The 26,109-nt window shown below is 33.3% G+C and overlaps 1 protein-coding gene across 1 annotated transcript in view; it reads right to left on the bottom strand.

Annotated features, from left to right (window-relative positions):
• Positions 1 to 26,109, bottom strand: part of LOC126810975 (serine-protein kinase ATM) — a 50,727-nt gene that overhangs the window by 19,476 nt on the left and 5,142 nt on the right. The window contains exons 8-42 of the mRNA XM_050536428.2: positions 25,671 to 25,775; positions 25,209 to 25,285; positions 25,031 to 25,088; positions 24,581 to 24,738; positions 24,045 to 24,152; positions 23,596 to 23,730; positions 22,359 to 22,974; positions 21,669 to 21,998; positions 20,887 to 21,118; positions 20,173 to 20,393; positions 19,775 to 19,857; positions 19,430 to 19,588; positions 18,272 to 18,347; positions 17,430 to 17,575; positions 16,534 to 16,630; positions 15,946 to 16,116; positions 15,523 to 15,683; positions 14,813 to 15,065; positions 14,284 to 14,372; positions 13,991 to 14,105; positions 13,399 to 13,610; positions 12,930 to 13,026; positions 12,304 to 12,543; positions 11,599 to 11,740; positions 10,433 to 10,688; positions 10,063 to 10,210; positions 9,713 to 9,901; positions 8,625 to 8,751; positions 8,338 to 8,431; positions 7,478 to 7,612; positions 6,814 to 7,023; positions 4,479 to 4,581; positions 3,801 to 3,949; positions 3,039 to 3,140; positions 163 to 279 (exon numbers count right to left, since the gene is read on the bottom strand). Coding sequence (XP_050392385.1) covers positions 163 to 279; positions 3,039 to 3,140; positions 3,801 to 3,949; positions 4,479 to 4,581; positions 6,814 to 7,023; positions 7,478 to 7,612; positions 8,338 to 8,431; positions 8,625 to 8,751; positions 9,713 to 9,901; positions 10,063 to 10,210; positions 10,433 to 10,688; positions 11,599 to 11,740; positions 12,304 to 12,543; positions 12,930 to 13,026; positions 13,399 to 13,610; positions 13,991 to 14,105; positions 14,284 to 14,372; positions 14,813 to 15,065; positions 15,523 to 15,683; positions 15,946 to 16,116; positions 16,534 to 16,630; positions 17,430 to 17,575; positions 18,272 to 18,347; positions 19,430 to 19,588; positions 19,775 to 19,857; positions 20,173 to 20,393; positions 20,887 to 21,118; positions 21,669 to 21,998; positions 22,359 to 22,974; positions 23,596 to 23,730; positions 24,045 to 24,152; positions 24,581 to 24,738; positions 25,031 to 25,088; positions 25,209 to 25,285; positions 25,671 to 25,775 — 5,711 coding nt within the window. The remainder of the gene's footprint in view (positions 1 to 162; positions 280 to 3,038; positions 3,141 to 3,800; positions 3,950 to 4,478; positions 4,582 to 6,813; positions 7,024 to 7,477; positions 7,613 to 8,337; positions 8,432 to 8,624; positions 8,752 to 9,712; positions 9,902 to 10,062; positions 10,211 to 10,432; positions 10,689 to 11,598; positions 11,741 to 12,303; positions 12,544 to 12,929; positions 13,027 to 13,398; positions 13,611 to 13,990; positions 14,106 to 14,283; positions 14,373 to 14,812; positions 15,066 to 15,522; positions 15,684 to 15,945; positions 16,117 to 16,533; positions 16,631 to 17,429; positions 17,576 to 18,271; positions 18,348 to 19,429; positions 19,589 to 19,774; positions 19,858 to 20,172; positions 20,394 to 20,886; positions 21,119 to 21,668; positions 21,999 to 22,358; positions 22,975 to 23,595; positions 23,731 to 24,044; positions 24,153 to 24,580; positions 24,739 to 25,030; positions 25,089 to 25,208; positions 25,286 to 25,670; positions 25,776 to 26,109) is intronic.

Raw genomic sequence — 26,109 nt, 5'->3', positions numbered from 1 at the left:
AAACTTCATGTAACTATACAGGCAAAACTGATCGAAACTTTTTTCAAAGTTTTGTTCTTTTTTATCCTGTATATTTTTAATGCAAAAAAAAGGACATCGATCCACCGATCATGCAAAGAACAGGGACATGTAGCTAGATTGTGTGCTTAGTGTAATACATACCTTATAAGTATAGTATAAAGTTGATCTAGTTGTTGTAAACAATGTAGTTTCGATAATAGAGGATATATACTATTACAACATTCACCATATAATTTTACTGTATTTACAATCTCACATCTAGAAAAAATAAAAGCATACTTTATTTACATATCTAATTTCAAAATAAGTAGTTACATCTCATTGACATAAAGTTATTACCATGTCAACAGATCTTGGGTAATCATCCTCGTATTCCAGATTACGATTACTACTTTCCTACTCTATGATTTGTAATACAAACCTGTTAAAATACCTTCACGCGTACAAATTTGGATTAAAAACATCTTCAAACAAATTAATCTATCAAAGATTTGCTTCAAATTCCTCCCAAAACTCCAACCTCGTGGGTTTTCTCTGGGTCCTCCAGTTTCCTCCCACTGCTAAAGGCCCCTACGCGCAAGCGAATTATTGAAATAAATTGAACCATATGTTAGTCCCGAAATGACCTGGTCTGTGTCGCGTGGACATTAAACCCCATTTCTCTCCCCTCCCAAAACATTGTAATTGCCAGGAAATATCCCAAGCTACAAAAAATCTATTAAAAGAAGTCATGTTTGTGTCACGTGACTTAGCTGTCGCAGTACCTAGCAATAGGTGCGAAGCTGGAGGAGAATTCATTGCATATAAAAGACAATGTTGTCTTTAATCGCTGTTTCCTATCTATTGTCTTCTGTACATATATATAAAAACCTAACTATCCTTTAATTTTTTCCACTAATCACATTGTAAATATTTTCACTATGTATATATAACATGTAATTGTCTGCGATATCACTTCGGTGGAAGCGGACGTTAAATAAAGCTATTACACACACATTAATCGCTGTCCATTTATCATAAATATCGAAGCTTAAGTAAATTATCAGATTATCCCCTGCCCATGTCTTTTTCTGTGGTTTTTATCTCCGAAACTGTTATACATTCTTTGAATGGCATTTAGTAATTGGAACATAATCAAAAACACACTTTTATGGATATCAATTACTATGGTTTATTTCACAGCAACGTTTCAACAAGATTTTTACAAGTCGTACATTTAAGTCTCTCACTTTTCCATGTCCACTCACCATCAAGTTTATCTACATATACATCAAGCGCTCCCTAATGCCAAAAGCTCAGAAATCTACGTGTGTAACCCTTAATCGTTTTTCAAGGAATCTAGTATTTTTCTAGTAAGATTGGGTGTCTCTACCTTCCATATATATATATATACCAAAATTACCATACTTTCATTGGATATAACCACCCGTTATCAATTTGTGGACAAACTGTCTGTTTGTCTTATTGGAGACAATACAATATTTTAGGTCACAGCCTAGTTTTCATTAATGGTTTAATATAATTCAGCGGTTTCCAATGGAAATTTATGTTTAAAATTTGAAACCTTGATAGAGAGTGACACATAGACGACCTCAAGAGGGCTGTGTCCTAACTAAAGTTGTCAGCTACTGACACTAACATTTGTCAATGTAATACATATTTGACTCCAGAAAGAAGATCTTTAAGTTCTATTAAAGGGGCATTAGGTAAGATTAGATAAAGAGCTGACAGTTCTCACAATAATAGTTACAAAAATAGATACTGAAACCAGAATATGCTGAAAATTCGAGTCAAATTGCTTCACTGTGCCGTGAGTCACGTACGCCAAACGCTGCAGGAAGTTACGTCTTTTTACAAGTAGGTACGGATCGGCAAGTTTTCATTCTATCATATTATGAAAACACGTAATTTTATAGAAATATCACTGACATAAATTTGAATACCACAATTAAATATGAAAAATAGCAAGGTGTTCCCATTTTTATTACGCACAGATTTGAGTATTTTTGTGACATTTTATTAAGAAGAAAACGATTCTTATTCCGAAAGTTCTACATTCATTTGCTGCCGTATAAACGAAGACACGTAATTTTACCGGAATATTAGGCTTCCTGTTGTGAATTTGATGCTGAAGCAGTGGACAGTCATTTTATTTGCCATATCTTTTATGTCTTTTAAGACTCCATATAGAAATTTTCATCCACAGTGGAACTTTGCCGCGATCTCGAGTGCCGCGTGAAAATCGCTTACAAGGCAGTGCTTACGATAAAGCTATGTGCTATGAGTCACATACGCCATACGGTGCAGGAAGCTATGTCTTTTTACAAGTAGTTACGGATCGGCAAGCTTTCATTCTATCATATTACGAAAACACGTAATTTTATAGGAATATCACTGACATAAATTTGAATACCGTACGGGAATTAAATATGAAAAATAACGAGGTTTACCTATTTTTATTACTACAGGAGTTGAATATTTTGTTGACACATGATTTCTAATTGTGGTATGAATACGTCAGCTTAAATAACGATAAGAGTTATGCCGCTTTATTTTCGGTAAAATGTCCGACAGGAAAAATTTTGAAATCCCATCTCTGAACCAAGATATTAGTGATTCAATTTTAGTTTTAGGCTAGCCTCGATCATCATTACTAACATTGGTACGATAATAAACAAAGTCTCAATTATCCTTTATTACGTTAAATTATCCATCGCAAAAAGTATTCAAATTGACTAAATATCGCAGGCTAACGATGGCATCGAGAGTTGATTATGATCTGGATAAGTTTATGAATGTCTAATTAATAATTTAGATAACATTTCAGGCCTAAAGAAAGACCTGCAATAAGCAGATTTAGCTCTTTCACAATTCATGTTTAAGTAATATTAACATATCAAAGACAGTATATAATAGAAATATAATTTTACTTTATGTAATACATATTTGACTCTGGGAAGAAGATCTGTAAATTTTTATTAAGTGACACCAACATATCAATAGTATTATAACATTACCTTGCAGATGTGATGGCTTTTTCCATCAATAATAGTTGATCGTGTTTTAAAGCCTCCACACCACAATACAACCCTTGATGAAAACCTATACCATTCTCTAATCTACATAAATACAAAATAATATTTTACACTTATCTCTCTTTTTTTTTTGAGGAGATTCACTGTTTGGTGTACTTGATTGCTGCCTTACCATGAGGGTACTAATTACAAGTATACACATAGATCAGACATTTTACTATAATACAACCCTTATGTACATATTTAAATACCAACATGCCTCTTGCAACAGTGTTCTAAGTTCTATCCATAAGATTTGCCATCTTGTCAATGAAATGCTGCAGTAGTAAGAGCAGCAATAATTAATACAACAATAAAATCTATTGAATTATGCCTTCTCAAAGCAATATATATATGAGTCCTTCCAAAATTTTAACACAGAAAATTTAAATGTTAGTTCGTACTGTTAACTGATTGCATAGGTTAGCTGCAATGATGCAAAATCTTCTATCACCGAATTTGTTTTAGGAATGGGATCATAACGGTGCATCTGGGTTTACAGTTGGTCAAAAGTTCTAACACATATCATGAAGGCATTTTGACCTTGATGATACAATTTTGTGGTTCTTGTGCAGTGATGTTCTGGATTATTTGTAATCTACCTTTAAGTTTGTGGGTAAATCGAAAGCTTATCTTCCCCACCCACAAGTGAAAAGTACTACAATGTTATCAAAGCAGCATTCATATATAATTATCTATATTTACCGGACTGGGGCGTGAAGATTCCACTGTCCTGTTTTCCATGCTGCTTCAAATTGTAACTCTTCAATGTCATATGGTACATTAAGTCCTTTTGCTACCATGCCTTGAAGACAAGTATTTAATAGAGAGCTGGCACCAAATTCTTTCACAGACTAAAATAAAAAGATTCATCATTAAAAACAGGAAGAAATATTTGCCTTCAAAGTAATTATATTTTTGTCTACTCAACCTGTCAGACACACGAAATGAAATGGAGTTTAACATCTTACTTTTTTGCACCAACTAGGCTAATGAAGAAGGGCATACATCACGCAGTGCGCTTGGACAGGGGCATTTCTGTCAACTCTTCACTGAATCCTAATAGTCAAGGGTTTTTTCACATACTTGCAACAATGACATGGGCAAACTTTCTCGGATAGTACCAGGATCAAACCTGGAACCTCCTTCAGACACAAAAACAAACACTCAGGTATCTAATTATTATTTGTAAATATTCCCAATATCAGACATAATAGTATTAATACGCAGGTATTCTATAAATACATGATTACATTACTCAACATTATATCTAGAATACCTAATGCGTAATGCAATATTGAAATCATTAAGCGTTCTATAAATACAAGATTACATTACTCAACATTATATCTAGAATATCCAATAAGAGGAGAGATTTGATACCTGATAGAAGCCATATTGTGTTGTATTATTAGGTAGAGCCATATCTATATTATATGTAACAACAGCTTTATCCCAACGATTTTCATGTATATATGTCTTTATCCTGGAAAATATGAGGAGTCCAATATTAATCTATATATGTCACTGAAATAAATGTACATAAAAGTGATTATGCATGAACTTAAGATGGGTTGCCAGGCAATAAAAAAATATATGCTTAGAGCAGCAAAGTCGCCCCGGAGTCAACCATAAAATATGTCACAGTCTGATTCTTTCTTTCACTAATCTGAACAAGGTACATAAAATTCATGCAGGTCAGCTGATAACTTCTGTTACCAGATAATTCACACGATACTAACAAGTGTACCAAGGCCAATAATTTTAGCAGCAGTCAACCGAAATTGATAGGCCTCTTTGTACATATATTTCAAGCAGATTAGATGATAACTTTTATTGTTAGAGTCTTCGCAAAGACAGCAAGAAACGCTAGAAGTAATTAACAGAAATTATTGAAATTTCAAGCCTTTTTTCTATCATATATCCAAACATTGCATATAAATTCCAAACCGATTGTGAACACGGGTTTTAACATGGGCAATGTGTGAACGATCTAATCAATCAGAAATGCAAGAACAGTAATCATATACAATTAAAAAAAAGTAGGGGATATTTGATTTTTAAGTGTTATTAAAGTCACCTAATGAAACTGACGAAGAAACAAATGACAAAATGAAATGAAGTTCACATTCATCGATTTATTCCAAATGATCGTTAGACTAAGTAAGGCACAGACTGACCATTATAAGGGTAAAATGATACCCGGGGTCAAACAGCAAAGTTACCACAGCATCACAACCAAGTCAGTAACGGGTAAATCCTCCTCTGTTTGCCAAACAAGCATTGATCCGACGTGGCATACTCCTAATGAGACGTCTAAGGTCATTTTGGTCCAGATTGTCCCATTCCTGTTGCAACGCAGCAGCAAGTTCTTGGACATTGGCAGGACGTTGTTGACGTTGACGTAACCTCTGTCCAAGCATGTCCCAGACATGCTCGATGGGGGAGAGGTCGGGACTCAGTGCTGGCCAAGGTAATGTGGTGATGTTCTGTTGTTGGAGGTAACCTGTAACGATCCTGGCCCTGTGACATCTTGCATTGTCATCCTGGAAGATGAAACGGCGGCCATGACGTCGTGCGAACGGCACAACATGGACTGCCAAGATGTTGTCCCGGTAGTACTGGCCTGTAACACGCCCTGCAACAACATGTAAAGCCGTTCTTCCAGCAACAGTGATGCCTCCCCACACCATAACAGAACCACCCCCAAATCGATCATGTCTGATGACGTTAACGTCTTGGAAGTGCTCGTTTCGACGACGCCACACCCTCCTACGTCTGTCCAAAAAATCAACAGTGAACCTTGACTCATCTGAAAACATCACATTGCTCCAGCGTCGATTATCCCAGTGTTGACGATCCCTACACCAACGACGTCTTGCCTGAATGTGATGATCTCTCAAACAAGGGATCACGCAAGGACGTCGGGCGCAAAGGTGACCCCTATGCAGTCGATTCCGAATCGTCTGGCCACTCACTCTCACACCAGTGTCTGTTTGAAGACGAGCGCTGATCTGATTTGCTGTGATGACACGATTTCTCAAGGCCAAGGTACGGATAAATCGATCCTGGGCTTGAGTTGTCGCCCTTGGTCGACCTGAGCGTGGTCTGTCCTGTACAGATTGTGTATCACGGTATCTGGACCATAGCCTGCTTATGACAGACTGAGAAACATTCATCGTCCGCGCCACAACCGCCTGTGTTGTGCCGATCTGTAGCATGCCAAGGGCACGTAACCTTTCATTTTGGGTAAGCCGACGCATATCAAAATTTGTTTTCTGGTCACTAAAACAATTAAACTGATGTTTCCACCCTGGAATTCAATGCCACAATGACTGTAACATTCAAAGTCAGAGTCGTGCAAATCTTGGGTTGGACCCCCATGATGATCCCAAGCATCACCTGCATTCCATGCGGTAGCTATTGGTGCGTTTGGGCGTCACATGTAACTGGAAATGTTTCTTCTGTTAGGTTCTATAGTGACTTTTTTCGTAGTCATTTGCATATTTTAGTATTATGCCCCCAAAATCAAATATCCCCTACTTTTTTTGAATAGTATATATTCAAATTCTTCTGCTCTATAATGTCTACACCATTTGGGTAGTTGAAAATTAAATTCAAATCTATTTGAAAATTGTTGACAAAATCATGATATATCTGAAATCTGCAGCAATTAATATCTTTCTGTTTTGTATATCTACTTGCAATTGTAAGTTACCTAGATGTAGAGTCAGCTAAACTGCCTGCACCACAACCATATATACCATCAGGATCACCAATAGATCTATATGTCTCTAACATTAAATCTTGTAAATCTACATCTTCATTCACCTTTGAACTTGTTACCATACTAAAGTTTATCTCTTGACTATTAATTTCTCCCTGAGACTGTGATCCATTAGTTGAGTGGCCTCCATTTGATTCTTCTCTAATACAATAACAAATACATGATACATATAAACATTTACCAGTAATATTATATTTTACAATCATTCTACAATTCATTCTATTCATAAAATTACATGCCATATTCAAATTCATATTTTTTAAATAACTTTCATGCCATATTCAAATTCATATTTTTAAATAACTTTCATTACTGTTGTGAAAATATTTTATTGAAAACTGGATTAAGTAATAGAGTACAAAAGAATTGGTGAGACAACAAAGTTAAATTACAGGTATGCTTAATCCTTTGAAGCATTGGTTTTTAATTCAAAAATCCAAAGGAATCATTCTTCCAAGGGTGATTTTTTGTTGACTAAGCTAGCAAAGCAATGACAAATTACTCAAATTAATCCCCATATATAGTATGGTAGACATTGTACCATTGTTTTACTAACTCTATTTATCTATCTATAAATAAGCAGTCACAAACTTACTTGCAGATGTCAAACCATATTTCAGCATACAATAAAGATGTAAAATGTGCCGAACAGAAATGAGCAGATTTAGCAATATACAAATAGTTCACATCTAACCAGAAATTATTGTCCCATGGTGTTTTAACTGCATGACTGTAAGACAGATTGATATATAAAATTTATTCATCACTCCTCACATACTATATATGTCCAAAAGAAAGTATACACTGTGCATTTTGTGCTGCATCAACCAAAGTCGTTTTTCCATGGTATACGGTATTTGGGTAGAATGTCAATTTGTTTCACATTTTTATTTTGCTTAGAAATGTTGAGTTTGGGCGCAAGAGACAAACTCAGTAATGCTTTATCAAATGTTTTCAATCTAAACAAAACTTAGTCATACTTTTAGTGTGTATACATTCTTTTGGACATCAGTATATATGGCATCAACAATGATTTCCTTTTCTTTCAAACTTGTTAAAAGAGTTCAGCAACTGGAACCCAATACAGGCCAGAGATAATATCATTATAAACATTAAATAACAATAATAGACAGTGTCTACTCAAACAGATACTTAGGACGGATTTGTTTTTTAATATCACGACACAGAAATTGGAACTTTCAATAAGGTGTATATCCTCTGAAATCAGGTAGTGCAAAATCAGATTTAACTGGTTGCAGCATGTCTGGTAAACCTACAATCTCACTCATATGTTAGTAGTATGTTTTCTTATTCTGAGAAGTTCCACAAGTAAATGCAGTCATATAAAAATACTATGCAAGCTTATTTTTCAAAATTCCTGAAATATATTCGAAAAGATAAATCCTTTGGAAAAAGACAAACACATGAAGGATTCAAAATGGATATTTTGCTTACCCTTGTTTGGGTCGTTCTTGTTGTCTAAGATACTGTATAACATCTAACATGGTTTGAACAGACTTCATATCTTTACTGATGCACGGCAATTTACCTTTAAAAACACATTAAAACAACTGAAAATATTACCTTTTTCTTATTAGTCTTTCAATATTCTTTATTATTTATGACAAGCACATTAAATAATCAATCTATATCACAGATATATAAGATTTATTTTTAACAATAATTCGACAAGTATCTTTAAGATATGTATTGACAATATTACAATAATAATGTATTTTTACCTTGATGTTTACAGTGAGCTTTAAAGAATGAATTAATTCTACGAGAGAGAACATCTCTGTGGTTGGTACTACCATTTAATAATATATCATATATAATATATGGTAACACTAAATCACACAAGTCCGGCTGAAATACACATTAATAATGTGGCTGGTTAAGTGTGACAATAAGATGAGGACACATGTACATAAATACATTGAATAGCTGAATCCCAGATAGCAACCTGATGTGAATTTAACGTTACTTTTAAGAAATTTTGGTTGGATTTAGGCATGGACCTTATAATACATGGACTGGCAACAGCTTCATAACCTAACCAGAGATGGGTGCCGCGCTGTAATTTGAGACACATCACGGTAATTTGAGAAGTGTCAATCACAACCAAACGAAAGTTGTTAACGAGTTATGTCCCTTTGCGGCGTCTGTAGTTACCTGGCATGCGTACTGCTCCATTATGAGTGTCATGGCTTACAACACCTATAAAATAAATCTGCGAACCGTCGGATGTTTATATTTTATTGAATAATATGCCAATAAAATTAAACTTATTTTAAGAGAGAGAGAATTGGGGTTTATCGTCCACTCGACACAAACTAGGTCATTTCGGGACTAACATATGGTTTAATTTTATTTCAATAATTCGCTTGTGCGTAGGGGTCTTTAGCAGTGGGAGGAAACCAGAGGACCCGGGGAAAACCCACGAGGTTGGACAGGCGACCCTACTCCTTGTCACGTACAGCCGGGGATTCGAAACCACGCCAGTTGACTCAATGACAAAACTTATTTTAAACAAAATTTCTCACTTTTACTATCTAAAGAAACTGGGCAAAATTGTGGGGTAATTTGGTTCAAATCAAATACAAGTTTATTCATGATTGTTGTACAGTACATGCATTGGTACTTGAAAATATCACAAAACAAAATAATTTTTTAAAAATGTTAATATTTGTTTTAAAAATAAGAATTTTGCTCAGTACAGTAAGTAAGATATCAAAGTTCATGGAGAAAGGGATCATTAATTCCAAAAATAAATGTTTCACTGATTGAAAGCAATAATGTAGAAAACACATGTAGAATATATACCTACTTTTAATGAACAGAGAGGATGCAGTAAATATAGAAGGTCATCATGAATTGATTCAGATTTTAAAAGATTACAAGTTAAATTGGTAATCCAAATGTCATGATCTGTTGAAGCTGGAATCCACAGATCCTCTTTATCAATAACAGCAACAAACTGATCCACTGATATTGGGGGAGACACAGTTATCATAGACTGAAAATGTACAAATTTATTATACATGTACTAGTTATAAAAAAAAGTAGGACTTAAAATTTATTTTCAAACAATAATAAAACCCCAATCTTTATATTGATATTGATGAATGACTAGTGTATTAAAAGTTATATTTACTAACATATAGCTATATAGTATACCTTTTTCTTGGTTCTAAATGGTTGAAGATAATGAAATAGGTAATCTTTCTCAGACATTCTATCTTTATATTCTGTGGAGAAATTTATTCCTGTTCTAGTAGCCAACATATTCTTGAGAACTTCACCAGCACATTTAACAATGTCTATGCTGAAGTATAAATATAAGTTGTTTTTTATCATTATACTCCTTTGTCAAATAATTGAATCACAATCTCCAGATATTCAGATGTTTAATTAGGGATCTCAAGATCTCAATAGTTTTATTCAGATCTTAGGAGCAAGAGATGTTAAAAATCAGGACCTAGGGATGTGTGGATAATGGTATTGGTCTAAAGAATTACTTTAAAAACTTCAGAACTATACCACGTACCTGGGATCACAAAGATATTGGTCAAGTTGGTGAAAAATGCGACAATATTTCTCACAATCTGGATCAAAGTCATAAACGCCTAAAGCTTCACGAAGACCTCGTCTAGCAAGTTGTTGTGAGAGAGCTAGTACAGATAGATCAACAGGTCCAATAACACCTAGACATTTAGCTGCTTCCATTTTCTCTTCTACATTACCTGACTGTAACAACACCAACAACCTTCTTACTAAACTATGTAATATGGACACGTCACCGTCTAAAATATAAATAACTGTATTATTTAAACATGTAAAATAGAAATATCTATTCAAGGTATATTTAACAACCCAACTGTAATACTGACATCCCTCCACCCCAATACCAAATCAAATAGCTGACAATCATTAATTAATTGCTCATTTATTTTTTATCGATTGTTTTCTAGCTTTCCATGGGTAGCGGCCTATGATACTTTCTTGTAAGAGTTTCGTGAAACTTTGAGTAATAGAAGTCCAAAACCGGATATGGTAGTGAAACACCACCAGGTCTAAGTTAATCCTGCCTCAGGCTGCCCTTATCCCCCAAATACCATAGTGAAGCTGCCGAATCCAAAAACAAGTCTATATATATATAGACAAGGCACAGGGTTATCAATTTGCTTGATGCTCACTATCAAACTTGAAACGAAATGAAATGGGGTTTAACATCTTACTGTTCTGCTCCGAACTGGGGGAAATTTTGCCCGGACAGCGGCACTACCTTCCAACTGTCAAGGGATCTTTTACATGCATGCCAATGTGTACACAGGGCCTCAGTTTTTCGTCCCATACAAGTGACTAGACAGCTGTCCTTGTCAGGCCCTCCGTCTGCATCACTGACAAGGGGGAACCATGCTGGAAAATCTGGATGAACTTTCTCGGCCGATGCAGCATTTGAACACCCGACCTCCGGGCTAGCGAGTCAGCGTCTTACCTACTTAGCCACCGTGACTCCCCCACTATCATACTTAGTCAAGGTATTAATGTAATGAAACTATTCACCCAACTTTCATCACTATCATAAAATAAGATTCGTGTTCCAGAGCATCAACAAATTAAATTGCTTATCTATGGTTGACACAAGCGGAAAATGTGCATCATCGGATAATAACATTTGAATGTATTTGTTTATTGATACAAATATTTTACCTGTTATATTATTTTTTAACTGTAGAATAAGATATGAAGCATCAGTAGATGTAAGTTGTTTATATAAATGCAGTAATAACTGTTTATAACTACATGGTCCATTACTATCTTCTTCACATACTTCCAGAAAAAACTCTAACTCCTTCAAAATAATAATGACAAATTAATCGAACTACCCAGTATATAATAATATTCATGTTAAAAATTCAGAATGAAATAGAAGTTCTAAAATATATATTAGTATAACAGAAATATTCCAGATTAAATGATTTAAACAGTTTTTCATTCTTTCATAAGGTAAATCCCCATACGATCACTCATTTATGAACAGAAAATGAAACCTGTACTCCTGAAGAATGTGGTCATTAATACTATGTGGTCAAATACAAAATTACTACATAAACTGTTAGCTTTATCTCTGATCTATATCACCCACAATGACAAGTTGTATGTTCTAGATGACAAGAACCCCAACTGTGCTTAATCGCCCATCTGTGGATTGGATTAGGCTATCGATATATTAATAATTTCTCCGTCTACGAGAAAATGTCTACATTTGCAAGTTCTGGAGGTCAGGTTACTTTTTATATTCATCTGTTGCTAACTGCTAAGGTACTCAAGAGTCGACATTTCTACAAATTGTTGTTTAAATGGAAAAAAGAAAATGTTGATGAACAAGGGTATAACATATGCCTGATGGTTTACCTTCTGTAAAGTAACAGTTTCTTCTCTAACATTCTTTAGTTGATTCCGTTTCTTTTCAAATGGTTTAAAATAATCAGCAGTTGAAAAAGAATCAAGTCTTAATATTCCAGGCTTCATAACATTAGTGTTGTCTAGAATAATCAGTTGCAAAATAGACTTAGCTATATCACAGATAGTACCTCCATATTTGACACAAGCAATCACATGACTTGTTATTAGACGTAAATATTTACATAATTCCTGCAAACAATAAAACAATTATTAATATACTGCATATATGATAATAAAAGCTGAAGAAGCCAAACACATAAAAAGAAACATTTACAGTGTGATATAAAGCAATTTACAAATTAGACAATGTCGATGTCTCATACATAGGGCCCAGGCTATACAGAACAGTTGACATTTATGGCGAGATTAATTCCCTTGATTTCATATGTCTCATACAAATTACCATGTCTGTGTTTTATTGTATTGGCAAAGGTGTTTTGTCTTATGGTTTTCTAGTTTAATTATTAATTTATTCTTGTGTATCATACAAGTCCTCCTGTATTAACAATTAGAGATATAGGTGGTATTAAAATCTAACAGAAAGTCAGTCTAGTTATAAGTATATATATATTTACCTGAGGACAGTGTTCAACAGCTACTTGACATACATCATATAAGAGATTTAAACACATCTCTAATATAACATCCACTTCATGTACTCTTTTTATATTTCTGCCAAATTAACAACAATATCTAATGAAATTACAATTTGTATACTCATATTCTATGTGTCATCAAAGACAATTCTACTTCAGTTACATTTGACTTTAATAATATATACTAAATATATTTAAGTAAAATTTCATATCCATTATAATAAATATTATTACAACTGTAAATTACTTTTTTTATTATTCAATAAAAATTACATTTTTAGCTTAATCTGAAGTCAGTACGAATTAAGTTAAAATTTATATTAATAACATCTTATTTCATTTTCATATCAATTACATTTTATTCTATTTTCACATCAAATAATTATATCTATTACATTTTAGTACACTTGCTATAATATTCGAACGGAAGGTATATAAGGGTACTGACCTGTTATTTTGTATATCTATGAGAGTATACACCAGTCTAAATAAAACATCTCGTAAAACATAGACCCAACTACCACCTAATTGTTCATGAAAGACTTGTAATAATAATTTTATAAATAGTTGATACATCTCTAATATTCGCTGTTTCTCATGTAATCTGTGTTCATGTGATAAAGCTAGTGATAACTCTAACAATATCCTCTGTATGGCATCCTGTATGTAAGAACATCAAGTCCAACATCAATAATAGCAAAAAGAGTAGGTTTTGTGTAAGGCAGGTTTGTTATATTAATTAATGATATGAGTAAAATAAAAGTTATTAGCTACATAATTTTGTCAACTGCTGTGTGTTATTAAAAAAAGAATCAGTGAACCCTGCCTTGTGTCAGACACCAGTAAGTCATTAAATTTAATCTTTTGGATTTTGATTTCACCACCTTGATGTGGAGAATGCTACTTGTTTTTATCAAACCCAAGACCAATAAATCCCAATGACTGAAAGCTACTTAAACTCTGTAAACTACACCACAGAAGATTTTATATTCAACTAAAAATAAGAATGAGATGGCAGAATATGAACCTAGTATACTTACTTGTGTTTTAATAAGAACAGTTACTAAAGATGGACTACCAGAAAAACTGGTAGTAAGATAATCCAAAGTTGATAATATAATATAACGATTATAACAAGGTGGATTTGGCTCAGGTCTGAAAGCATAAAACATAACAATTTTAAAGTAAAATGGAAAATAAAAATTTCTTTTCAAAAGATTTAGGAATTTCCAGAGATAGATAAAGGTGATGATATACATAGAGGAACAGAGTTAAACCCTTGATTAGAGAAAAAATGTTTTTTTTATCAAAATGAGGATCGTTAAATTATTACCTAATATTTCCTGGTTCGTCATCATGAAGACACATCAATATATTTACAACAATAGAATGTAAATGGTCAACAATTGCTTTATTAAATTCCTAGAAAAATATAAACATGAGCAGAGTTTTTAAAAACCTAAGACACAAAAGACAAATTCATTATATACCTTTATGCATACATTTTCTTGTTAACTGGTATGTTTGATGTGGCCCTCATGCAATTTAATCACTAGCTTAGGTCTGTGTGTGGGGAGGGGGGGTGAAGGGGGGGGGGGGGGTCGAATCGAATGTCAATACAGAACTTTGCTAATTGACGGAATTGCAATTTAGTTTCATGGAACAGGCCATGTGAATGTGAGTAGAATAGTGATGTAATAAATTTGTAAATTCAGTTAAGGTAAAATTTACTTGTGACAGGACCTCGGTTTATCATCCCACCCGAATGACTATACACTACACCTTGCCAGACCTTCCATCCTCACCACTGACAAGGGGGAACAAAGCCAGAAGATTCCAATAAACAATCTATAAAGGTATACCTCTTTGGTTATAATTTGACATAATGTATTATACGATGTAGTAGCCATAGCCAGACGTCTTCTAACATGGGTGTCAGACTGTAGTTCCTTATTACTAGAGACAGCAAATAATGGTAATATATGAACAACTATACGTGGAACACAGTCTAATATCACAGCTTTCATATCTTCTTCTATATCACTACATATTGTCTTTATACTTTCTATGTCTTTTTTCATAAACAGTTCTGGTATTATTATATGCTTGTATGTCCTGATAAAATAACATAGTTATATAAAGTTAATTATATAAAACCCTTCATAAGCAGGATAAATACATCAATAAATAGACATACACATACAGTTGTGATACAATAATTATATCATAATGAAAATTGGTTTACAATCTATATATTACATATATATTTGTGACTGTTGTTTGTCTGCTTGCATTGCTTGCTTGTTCGGAGTTAGCAGCTACACAAGGGGCTGGAATTAGGGGGATAAGGGCAGCTTGAGTGGGGACGGACGTTGACCTGGTGGCACAACACTACCAGTTCTGAGAAGAATCACAGGGCTCTAACCGTGTAATGCCAGGTAAACAGTTATGTCTTGGATTACCCATCACGCACAGAACATTGGGCATGTAACATGTGGTTCTGTCAAAGAATATTTGTTATTTAATGTGTAAATTTAATGTGGAAAATAAATATAAAATATAATTAATTCACCTATAGAAGTCTTTTATGTCAGTTATTCCTAGTAGTTGATATGGAAACTCTGCTATGGGATATAACAATGTCAGCCATTGGTTGATAATAAATGGAAGATGGCTGGTCAGAAAGCATGTTACATTCTTGTATCCAAGTTTAATTGCAATTTTACACAAAATCTGAAAATAAGAATAATATAATTATTGATGAATGGTTTCCTATTAAAAAATACCCCCAAATTTATCTATTTGTTACTGTGCATGCGTCAGAGATTTAGACAGGTTTATCCAGACAACTTAAATTCTAATAGAAGCTTGTCGCCAATTCCACCAGGCTATCATTGTACTTCAGAGTTTAGCAGATTTATTTACTGTAATATTTCTGGTTTTTTCCTTTAATTTTCAGAAAATTATTAATGAATGTCAAAAGAGAACATATTACCTTGTGGACTAACTTTTTGTCTAGATTTTTTTCTCTTATCATCTGACAGAAAGCAAAAACAGCTTTCTTCTCACACAGTTGACTAGATACAGCTATTGTAGCTAGTGTTAATAATAAACTACATGTTCTATTTAATATCTCATCATGTTTACGATCTGTTGATACTTTATCCTGTAACATAATAAAGCCTTTTTAACATATATAACTACAATATGAAGGGGATACTTTATTCCGTAACATAATAAAGCCTTTTCAATATTGAATATGAAGGGCTTACCACCTTTTTTTTCTCCACCTATCGGTCTAATTAGGGAAAGTTTGTCTGCTCAGCAGTGTTTACGGCTACAACTAACAAGCGGTCTTTTACATGCACGTCAATGTGTACACAAGAGGGGTGTGCCTCAATAGACTGTTTCTTAGAGACATTTAATTGTGAAAGCAGACATTAAAGACAATTCACCATATGAAACTGTCTTATCAAATCTAGCCTAAGACAACATCTGTTAAACTATAGATATTAGAGGAAAAAGGTGAAAGAGAATGATTGGAATTAATAAAGAGATATTTAGATTAGTAAAATCTACTTACAGGTATATCTAATAAATCATGACATATCTGATAAATAGTAACAAATATTTTATCATCTTCAGGTTCTTTCACACCTGTCACATCACACCAGAATAATCTATTTAATATTAAAAGTAAAATTATAAATTAGAGTATTCAAACCTGTTACTGACAATTAATTTTAATACTGAAGAAAAAATGATGGAATTGAAGAAGTGGTCTTAGAACTGTCAACAGTTTTACTAATTGCATAACTATATTAACCCCCATTTAAATTCTGTTTATACTGCACAAGTAAAAACAGGTAGTCAGAAATGATACTCATGGCGAAGGATTGTTCACAAAAATTAATGTAGTACCTTTGTGATCTTTTAACCTACAACCCTAATCGATATTCAGCATGATCATCGACCGCCCAGAATTTGCTAGTTCCAAAAACAAAAAATAAAACATTTGCTGACAGATCTTTCAATGTTGCGGGACCAAAACTCTGGAATAAACTACTACGAAATCAGAAAGAGTGTCCTTTGGAAAGTTTTAAGAAAACTATGAAAACTTATCTATTTCAAAGAACATTCTGCAAATAACTATTTGTATTATGCACTCATTTAATTTACTTCAGGTATATATATGTGTGGGTGTGTGTGTGTATATATATATTTTGTATGTATATATATTGTTCATGTAAAGCTCCATTGAATACATCAGCGATGTAATAATGAGCGCTATATCAAATTCAATAAGCACAAACATGCTAGGTTAGTCTTTTACGATGAAACCAGCAAAATATGTTAACTGCATCACTTTCATCTTCAATATAACTTAGTAACATTATAAAAGGCATTCTTTAGGTATATGACAAAAGAATTTTTATGGAATGTGAGATTTGTATAGAATGAACATAGACATCTTTTTACCTCTGAATAGCACTAGAAACAAAGAGTCGAACTTCATGGCTATAATCTTTTAGACATTTGATTAACTCTCCTGATACCAAGATGTCTTCCGTTTCGTCATTATTCCCTTTTGATTTCATCATACTCCATTCACCTTTCGAATCATACTACAAAAATATAAAAATATCATTTACGGGTATTCAATAATTACATGATAAGTTCAGAATTTGACTAGGATCCATAGAAGCCATGTTTGCAAAAGTACTTTTGAGTAGTAAACTTATATCGTTAATATTACATTATCATCATGCACCATTGACTGCTGTCATGGAAGAGTCCCCTCCTCTTATTATGTACTCAATTGAACGTTCCAGAATTCTCTCACAATCACCAGTATAGTGATAATCAATTGAAAAGGGGGATTTCAAGCTACAACGCATCCATGGACTGCATAAGAAAGATATCTCAACCAACAATGACAACTGAAACATATTAGTTGTGTTTAGTTGCATCACAATTCTCCTCACACACCCTCAGTTGTCGGGACTGATAGAATTGTGACAGGACTGAAAATCAAGCATCCCCCTAAAAACCATCTAGTGGATCAATATGACTGATTTATATTACGTGGAATTTTAATCCATGTCATCAATGGCCCGTCTTCATTAGCCCACTTTAGGAGCAGAACAGTAGGACGTTAAACCCCATCTCATTTCATTTCATTTTTGGATAACTGGATTGATTACCCCACACATAGCACTAAGGAATTTAAAATCATTGACAGATGTATATAACACTGTCTTATGTTCTAGAAGTGAAATCATTACATTTTAAACAAAGTTCAAAACAATAATTCTATTTACCTTAACACAAGTCTCCATACAACAAACCAATTTTAACCTTACAGCTGATGTGTACTGACTTTCATTAGACATTTTCCTGCAATAAATCAGCTTCAATATAATACATTAAATAAATACCATGGTATTAACAAACAGCATGAGTTACTGTCAATCGATGGAGAGGTTTACACTATTATTAATAGTATTAATAATAGTCACAGAGGAAGACTGTCATTAAAAATCTTCAGACTTGAATATCGACTATCAACTTTCCTATATCTAACAACTTCATTAAAATACCATTTACATAAGACACATGGGCAGAATTTACATATTAAGAATTATACCAGCGGCTGCCAGGCAGAATACGCCCACATTTTCGAGAGATGGATAGAGAACAAGCTAAAAAGAAAGTGATTTTTCCTACAATCAAGGGCCATAATTCAGGAAATTACAATTCGATATGCGCAATTAATATCGAAAGGAACCAAAATCTTGGGTTATAAACTTACATTTCAAGTTTCAACAAAATCGAACAAAAATTGTGACCTCTGTAGGGTCCACAACCTTGATATACCATATTTTTAAGCTATTTGAGAACGAGGGGCGGCCATTTCGTCTGTCAGTTTTGGGCCGATTTTCAAGAAATTCGAACTCAGCCGTTCTTAGGGTTTACCGGTGATATAATAATACGTTTTTTTATATCAGATAAAAATTATGACCTCTATAGGGTCCACAAGCTAAAAACGCGAATTTTCGTACAATCAGGGGCCATAATTCAGGAAGTTACAGTCCAATATGCGCGAATATCGAAAGGAACCGAGATCTTTGGGTTATAAACTTACATTTCAAGTTCCATCAAAATCGGTTCAAAATTGTGACCTCTATAGGGTCCACAAGCTAAAAATGCGATTTTTCGTACAATCAGGGGCCATAATTCAGGAAGTTACAGTCCAATATGCGCGAATATCGAAAGGAACCGAGATCTTTTGGGGATAAACCTATATTTCAAGTTTCGTCAAAATCGGATAAGAATTTTGACTTGTAGAGAGTCCACAAACAATTGTGGATGGACGGACGTCCAGACATACGGACGGACAGGGGCGACGACAATATACGTCCACATGAAAATGTGGGCGTATAAAAATGGTCAGATTGTAAAAGAAAGTTGAAACTTACCAGAAAGCTGTAAGTAGACATAATAATACATTTCTGGAATCTAGTTTAATTTTACTAGCCATACAATTACTATCAATACAATAAGGTATTAATATATTAATCATATTTAAACAAAGCTGACAAAGCTCTTGATCTCTTCTCTGGTTCTTAGCCACTTCTCTGTATAAAAAAAATATTCAAATGGTGAAATTTATGTTAAACATTCATTCAAACAATCTAGGCTATCATTAGATATTCTGGCCTACAAATTGATAGTCAAGAAGATTTCTCAAACATTGACTTGTTACAGTGGGCCATATAATAAGACCCTGAGAGACTTTGATAATTAAACAAGAAGTATTTTACCTAACACCATCAGCAAGATTTTCTAGATCTCCGTCTGTAACTTTATGTGTTTGTGTAGTTAGACCATATATTAAACATCTCAACTGAAAAATTCATTTCAATTAAATATCAAACATCATTGTACATCTCATACTAATATCTTTCATTATATCTTTTTGCCATGTCTATGCACAAATTCGTTATATTTTATTGAAAAATGCACATGGTGTATGAGTTTCGGTGAGTTAATAGTTGTATCTGAAATAAATTCGGAAGAAATTAATTTTCAAGTTTAATTGTATATTTTGCTTTTTGGGACTTTAAAAAACTGTTGCTAACCTGTGTGTACGGTACTCAAAAAGGAATCTAATCACAACGCAAAGTGAATGAAAACAACATACATATTCAACTTTACTTACTATTTGTAAATCAATAGCTCTATGTGAATCAAAGATGTCTTCATCCAAAAGTTTGAATAATTTATCTTTAATAATGTTTATTGTGACATCAGATTTTAATAATATGGTTGATGGTGCCATACTTGTATCATGGCCGCACCATAAACATAACAGCCGGACAACTTCTAGTCTCAAAGATTGAGATTCCGTTAAACTATCAGCAGCCAACAGACTCAAGCAAACTGAAATCATATAAAAATTGCTTTACAAAATAAATATAAACAGGTGGGTTAGGGCTAGTCCACTTATATTTATGTGTTAACCTCTCAATCAGTAGATTTTTATTTCTTTAAAATATTGCTGGCAAAATGTGCTAAGCATTCAAGAGTCCATCTTCCAATTAAGTCCAATTTTTGCACACCACTCCACTACAAGATAATATAAATAAGTGATGTTCCAACCCACCTAAGTAATTTAAATGGAATATCACTCTGCAAATGTTTACTGATCAATGTTATGGATTCAAAAAAGCATTTGGTTCCTGCTCTTAAATTATAAATCAGATGACCTTCACATATCAAACTTGTATTTACATTTTTAATATCCAATATTCACAGATAGAGCTATCCAAATTATTTATGTACCAAATTAAGTTATCATTTTTAATAATAGGATGTTTTTAATGACCACACATTGTCACCAACATTGTGTCAATAACTATCGACTAATACAAACCTTCTGATTGTTCTTTAATATCGTCAGAATCTTGACTATCTGGTATTTCTGTATCCATATCAATATCCATCATCATATCTTCATTATTATCATTAGTTTTATTAGATAAGCTTACAGATGGAAAATCATCAAAACCAAGATCTTCAAAATCATCAATTGGCCGTATTTTACTAGTCGATTGTCGATTGTGTCGAATTTCTGGTAATTTATTGGTGCTATTTGTACGTGGCAACTACAAAAACACACAATCAGTGTTAAACATGTACCAGTGGATTTCAACAAAACAAAGAGCTTGAAAACTATTTTTCTATTTTTAAAGAAAATCTAAAGAAAGATACATGTACTCTAGACATGGTATTCAATTTCAGTTAACTGAAAGGTACAATCCTACACATTTCAACACTGAACATTAGAACATAAAACCCCGAAATAAAAATTCAAAGATCAGTGCTCTACTCATTTGACACACACAAGGTTGCACCTTATATATCATAAAATATTAAACTGTATTTAATGTTTAGTTTTAAACCATTGTTGGCAAATTGTTAAAATTAATCTGTTAATTACTCAGTACACTCGGGAAAGTAAACATTTGTAAATCTACACATTTTAAACTACACAAGAGTAGGAACCCAATAATTTTCAATGATTCGTAACAAATTTTAACAATCTGCCAATAAAGGTTTGAAACTAAACATTACATACAAAAACTCTTGCTAAGACAGCACAACTACACTCCCAGTTGTAGTGTTATATAAATTGAAATAAATGTAGAAACAAACCCTATCTAAAGTTATTTCCACCAGTTGATCTATAAGTCGTGACGGTGTTAATGCTCGGTTTATCTCCATTATAACAAATGCTTGTTGATCTTTATGTAGAATAAAAAACATTTCTTGTAGATTCTTCACTACACCCATCAATTTATTTATTCCTTCTTTAGAAACAAATTCACAGAACCATGTTGACAGTTTCTTCATTAATTTATGTAGACTAGTATATATACTTGATGTATGACATGAGTCACTAGATAAAATATCTAATGTCAATAGATGATATAGACATTTTGATAAAACCGAACACAGTATGCTTAAACTTTCCAAATCAATCAGCTGAAATGAAAAAGATACACAAGTTTTTTCTATCAAAATGCTTTTAATGTCAAATTTGAGTCAATTCAGTTCACATACACACACATATCCCAGCCATTGCCAGGACACATTGATTAAAATGCGGACGCAATTAATTAAATTACGTGAACAATCAGTGTATGAGAATCCATTCATGTAATTATAGTTTTCTGTAATTTGTTTCAAATACCCAAATTTTATAAGATTTGTCCAACTTTTAGCAGACAAATTGAAAATTACATTTGTCATAGCTGTTCCTCACCGTCAATATAATATAGAAGTTAGAGCAAAAAAATGAAGCATTCAAGTTCAGAATATTAAATTTATGCTATATTTTCTCACCTGAAATTCTGTAACATCATTATAATATACAACTTCTTGTTCAAACGTCTCGGATAAAATAACCAACAAGTCAGACATATGACATGTTTTATTTATACTTGTCTCACAATTATCACATGTTAAAGACTTTTCAAATTCTAGTTCACAATCTAAACTACTTTGCAAATATATCTTTTCTAAATTAATCAGATGACTGTCTCTAGATCTTTGATTTTTGACTTCATTTATTATTTCTGGGTTCCGTAAAATCAGTCCAATCAAAACACAGCTTAGATTGTTGGAATCAAAAACATATCGTTTTTTATCACATATTTCACTGGTTTCTCGTTTTGGTAGCAGCCAATCCAGTAGATGTAAACGTAATGGATGACCCATAGTATTATTCAGTTCTCCAGAACCTAGAATACTTGGTTTATAGTTTTCAGGGAGATCAAATGAACTTAAATACACAGACAGGAAATTAACTGAGGCTGCTGTAGGTGAAGAAATCGAGGGAAGAAATAAATTCCAGACATATTTTTCAGGAGTGGCTAATTTCTGTTGAATTAATGCCGTCAATAGTTGAAATCCTGGGGTATGTAAACCTTCTAGCTCGGCACGGTGAGAACTCACATTTCTGAAATATAATATAAACTGATCTGAAATATAATATACACTGACCTGAATTATATTATCTCAACAATAGGGGCGGTGGAGAAAGAACTGGGGTTTAGTGTCCACTCAATACAATTTAGAACATTTTGGGACTAACATTAGTTTAATTCTATTTCAATAACTCGTTTGCACATTGGGGTCTTTAGTAGTGGGGGAGTGAATTGAAACTACACCACTTGACTCAATGACACAGCTTGACTCAATGACATGTATGTGTTGAGTGACAGTGGAGGGACAGATCTTGCTTTACATCAATACCTGTAGGGTTTGATTCCCAACCTGGGTCAAGAAAAGCCATCAGGATTTTCCATGTCTGGCCTTCGGCGACATGGAAAGTGTACCTAGGTGCTCGACTGGGATAAAAAAAACTGGTCCAACTATGTACCCATTTGCATGTATGTAGAAGACCACTTGACAGATGGAAATCAACAAAGTCTACGGTAGGTGGACACAGTGCCGCCCAGGCAAATTTCTCCCGCATCTCAATATGACAGAAATATTTGGTTAAAGAGACATCAAACCCCACTCGTTTAACTTCTATAAATCGTTGTAATGAGTGAGGGAGTTACAAAATAAAAATTACCTTAACGTAGAAGCCCAAATTTTCTGCCAGTATTTTCTACATTCATTTAGTATACTAGTATGTATATAACCCAACAGTGGATAGCCATCAACAAACTTCTTTACACAAATTATCAGATGTTTTAATATTTCATTTCTAAAATATATCAAAGTCAAGAATATTTATCATAATATATCATGACATATTGTGTATCTCCACTCCTGTCTGTTACATTTCCAAGTCATACCCCAATTAGATACAACAGGTGAAAAAGTAGCATTTACATCGACAGTAAGTCTGAGTCCCAGGCGCTGATGATGACTATACAACTATTTCTATTGGTCACAGCCAATGCTTGTCACCAATTAATTATTATTGATGAGTTTTACCAGAGAATTGTTTCTGAATTGTACACCTAATAATATCTATGTATTAAATAAACTATTAATAATTACCAAGAATTTACTCACTTTTTGCCATCTTCCATGATTTGTGTAAGACAGGATAAAAGTGGTAGTAATTCGTCTTCAGGTATACAGCCAGGATATTTCTCTACTAGACGACTTAATAACTGTAACCTATATAAATATACAAAGAAAATTTAATTAATTTCCTACATTTTTTGCAAACGTCCGGCTAATGAAGACAGGCATACCCCTTACAGTGTACTATGAGGGCAATTTTGCCTACTCATCGTCAAATTCCATTTGCCATTGCCAAGGGTTCTTTTACATAAACACCAATGTTTATACAGGACTTACTAAGACACTGTAATCTACAAGGCTGTTCTTTGTCAGGCCCTACGTCCTGCACCACTGACAAAGGGAAACCATGTTGAAAAATCCAGAGAAATAGAAACCTGGCACCTCCTAGTTAGTGAGCATTACTCACTGAGCAACTGTGACTCCAGTATAAATCTATACATGTAGACAGACGTGCAGATTCATGATAATATCATTAAATTGCATATGTATAAAGAGAAAAGTGTGTAAAAATAATAACCAACCATGGTATAATCTGCATCGTATTGCTGAGTTTATAGATGATATCACGTAATGCTGACCAACCAGATTCAAGTCTGCGTTTTTTAGCAGGTAATCCTGATTCATCATGAGTAGAAGGTAACTGTGTTACATCTATATTGTGTGTAGTTTGATCAAATAACTATAATAAACAATAAATACAATAATGTAATACATACTGTTATAATTTGAAGTTTCAAACAGAAAATCTTCCTGGGATAAGTTAGCTTTCTTTCTTAATAAACTAAAGGAGTTACAAATTTATAACTTTGCTTTGGACTAGGATGATTATTATTCAAAGGAATATATCGAACTTCATAGCATCAGGAAATAATTAGGAAATACTAAAAGTTGAGAATGCTTTTATTATTTGAAATTAGACCTGGGTGCAGAATTAGAAATAATCTTGAATTAGTAATTAAGAGTTTATATACCTGGTGACAAACATTAGCTGCTAAATCTGCATATTCGGGTTTTAATGCAGCTTCTTTACTGTAATATAACAATACAATCAAATCAACAGTTTCTACTCCTAAACCAAGAAAATCTGACATAAAATATGATACATGTACATAAAGATGTCAAAAAATTGAACATTAAAAATCAAGATACCTTGAAGAGAATCTATGACGTCCTCCCATTTCCTTCAAATCATTATACAAAACTTCATAAAGCTTTCTCAAATGGCTCTGAAATACATTTGTTTATATACAATAATCTGCATGTCATTGTAATCTCTTTACACTATTACAGCCAATCTGTTTAGTTTTATTGTATAATTAATTAAGCCATTACTGGCCACTGGGGGTTGGGTGGCCGAAGAGTCTAAGGTGTATGCTTTAGATCATAAAATCTGTCAAGTCAAATACTAAGACCCCTAAGCGCAAGTGCGAGTGAAAGGTCTCTCTCTCTCCCCCTCTCTCTCTCTCTCCCCCTCTCTCTCTAAGCCATTACTACATGTCGATTCGACTATTGCATCAACTATTCATGTAGCCAACTCATTTTATTTTCTATACATCTTCCACAATTCCACATTATATTCAAACATAAGATCATAATAAAATTTAAATTTACCATCCATTGATCCCAGTCTAAAGCGAAGGCACCATTATGAACTGTTTTGGCACCACCTGGATGATGTATTTGTAATTGTAATCTCAGAAAAGCTACAATCTCGTCCTATAAAATAAAGATTTACACATCAAACTATTCAAATGAATTTTCTGAAATATTTAAAAACTCACAGTTAATAATAAATATCTGTATTTGACACCAGCTTTCTTGAATATTCACATCTGATATCCATAATCCATATGTAACAACCCACAAACAACAAACTTGACAAGACTTTATATATGTGTAATCCAGGATTTTGGAGGAATACTTCCTTTTATCCCAAATTCTATTAATTAGATCCATTCTTGCATACACTGTACAAGTGAATCTTTCATCCATTTACTGAACTTTCAGTAAGGAATTCATTTTTGGCTTTATGACATCTATAATTTTAATA

This window comes from Patella vulgata, chromosome 2 (assembly GCF_932274485.2).
Source record: "Patella vulgata chromosome 2, xgPatVulg1.2, whole genome shotgun sequence".
NCBI lineage: Eukaryota > Metazoa > Mollusca > Gastropoda > Patellidae > Patella > Patella vulgata.
This window is presented reverse-complemented; position numbering and strand designations above follow the sequence as displayed.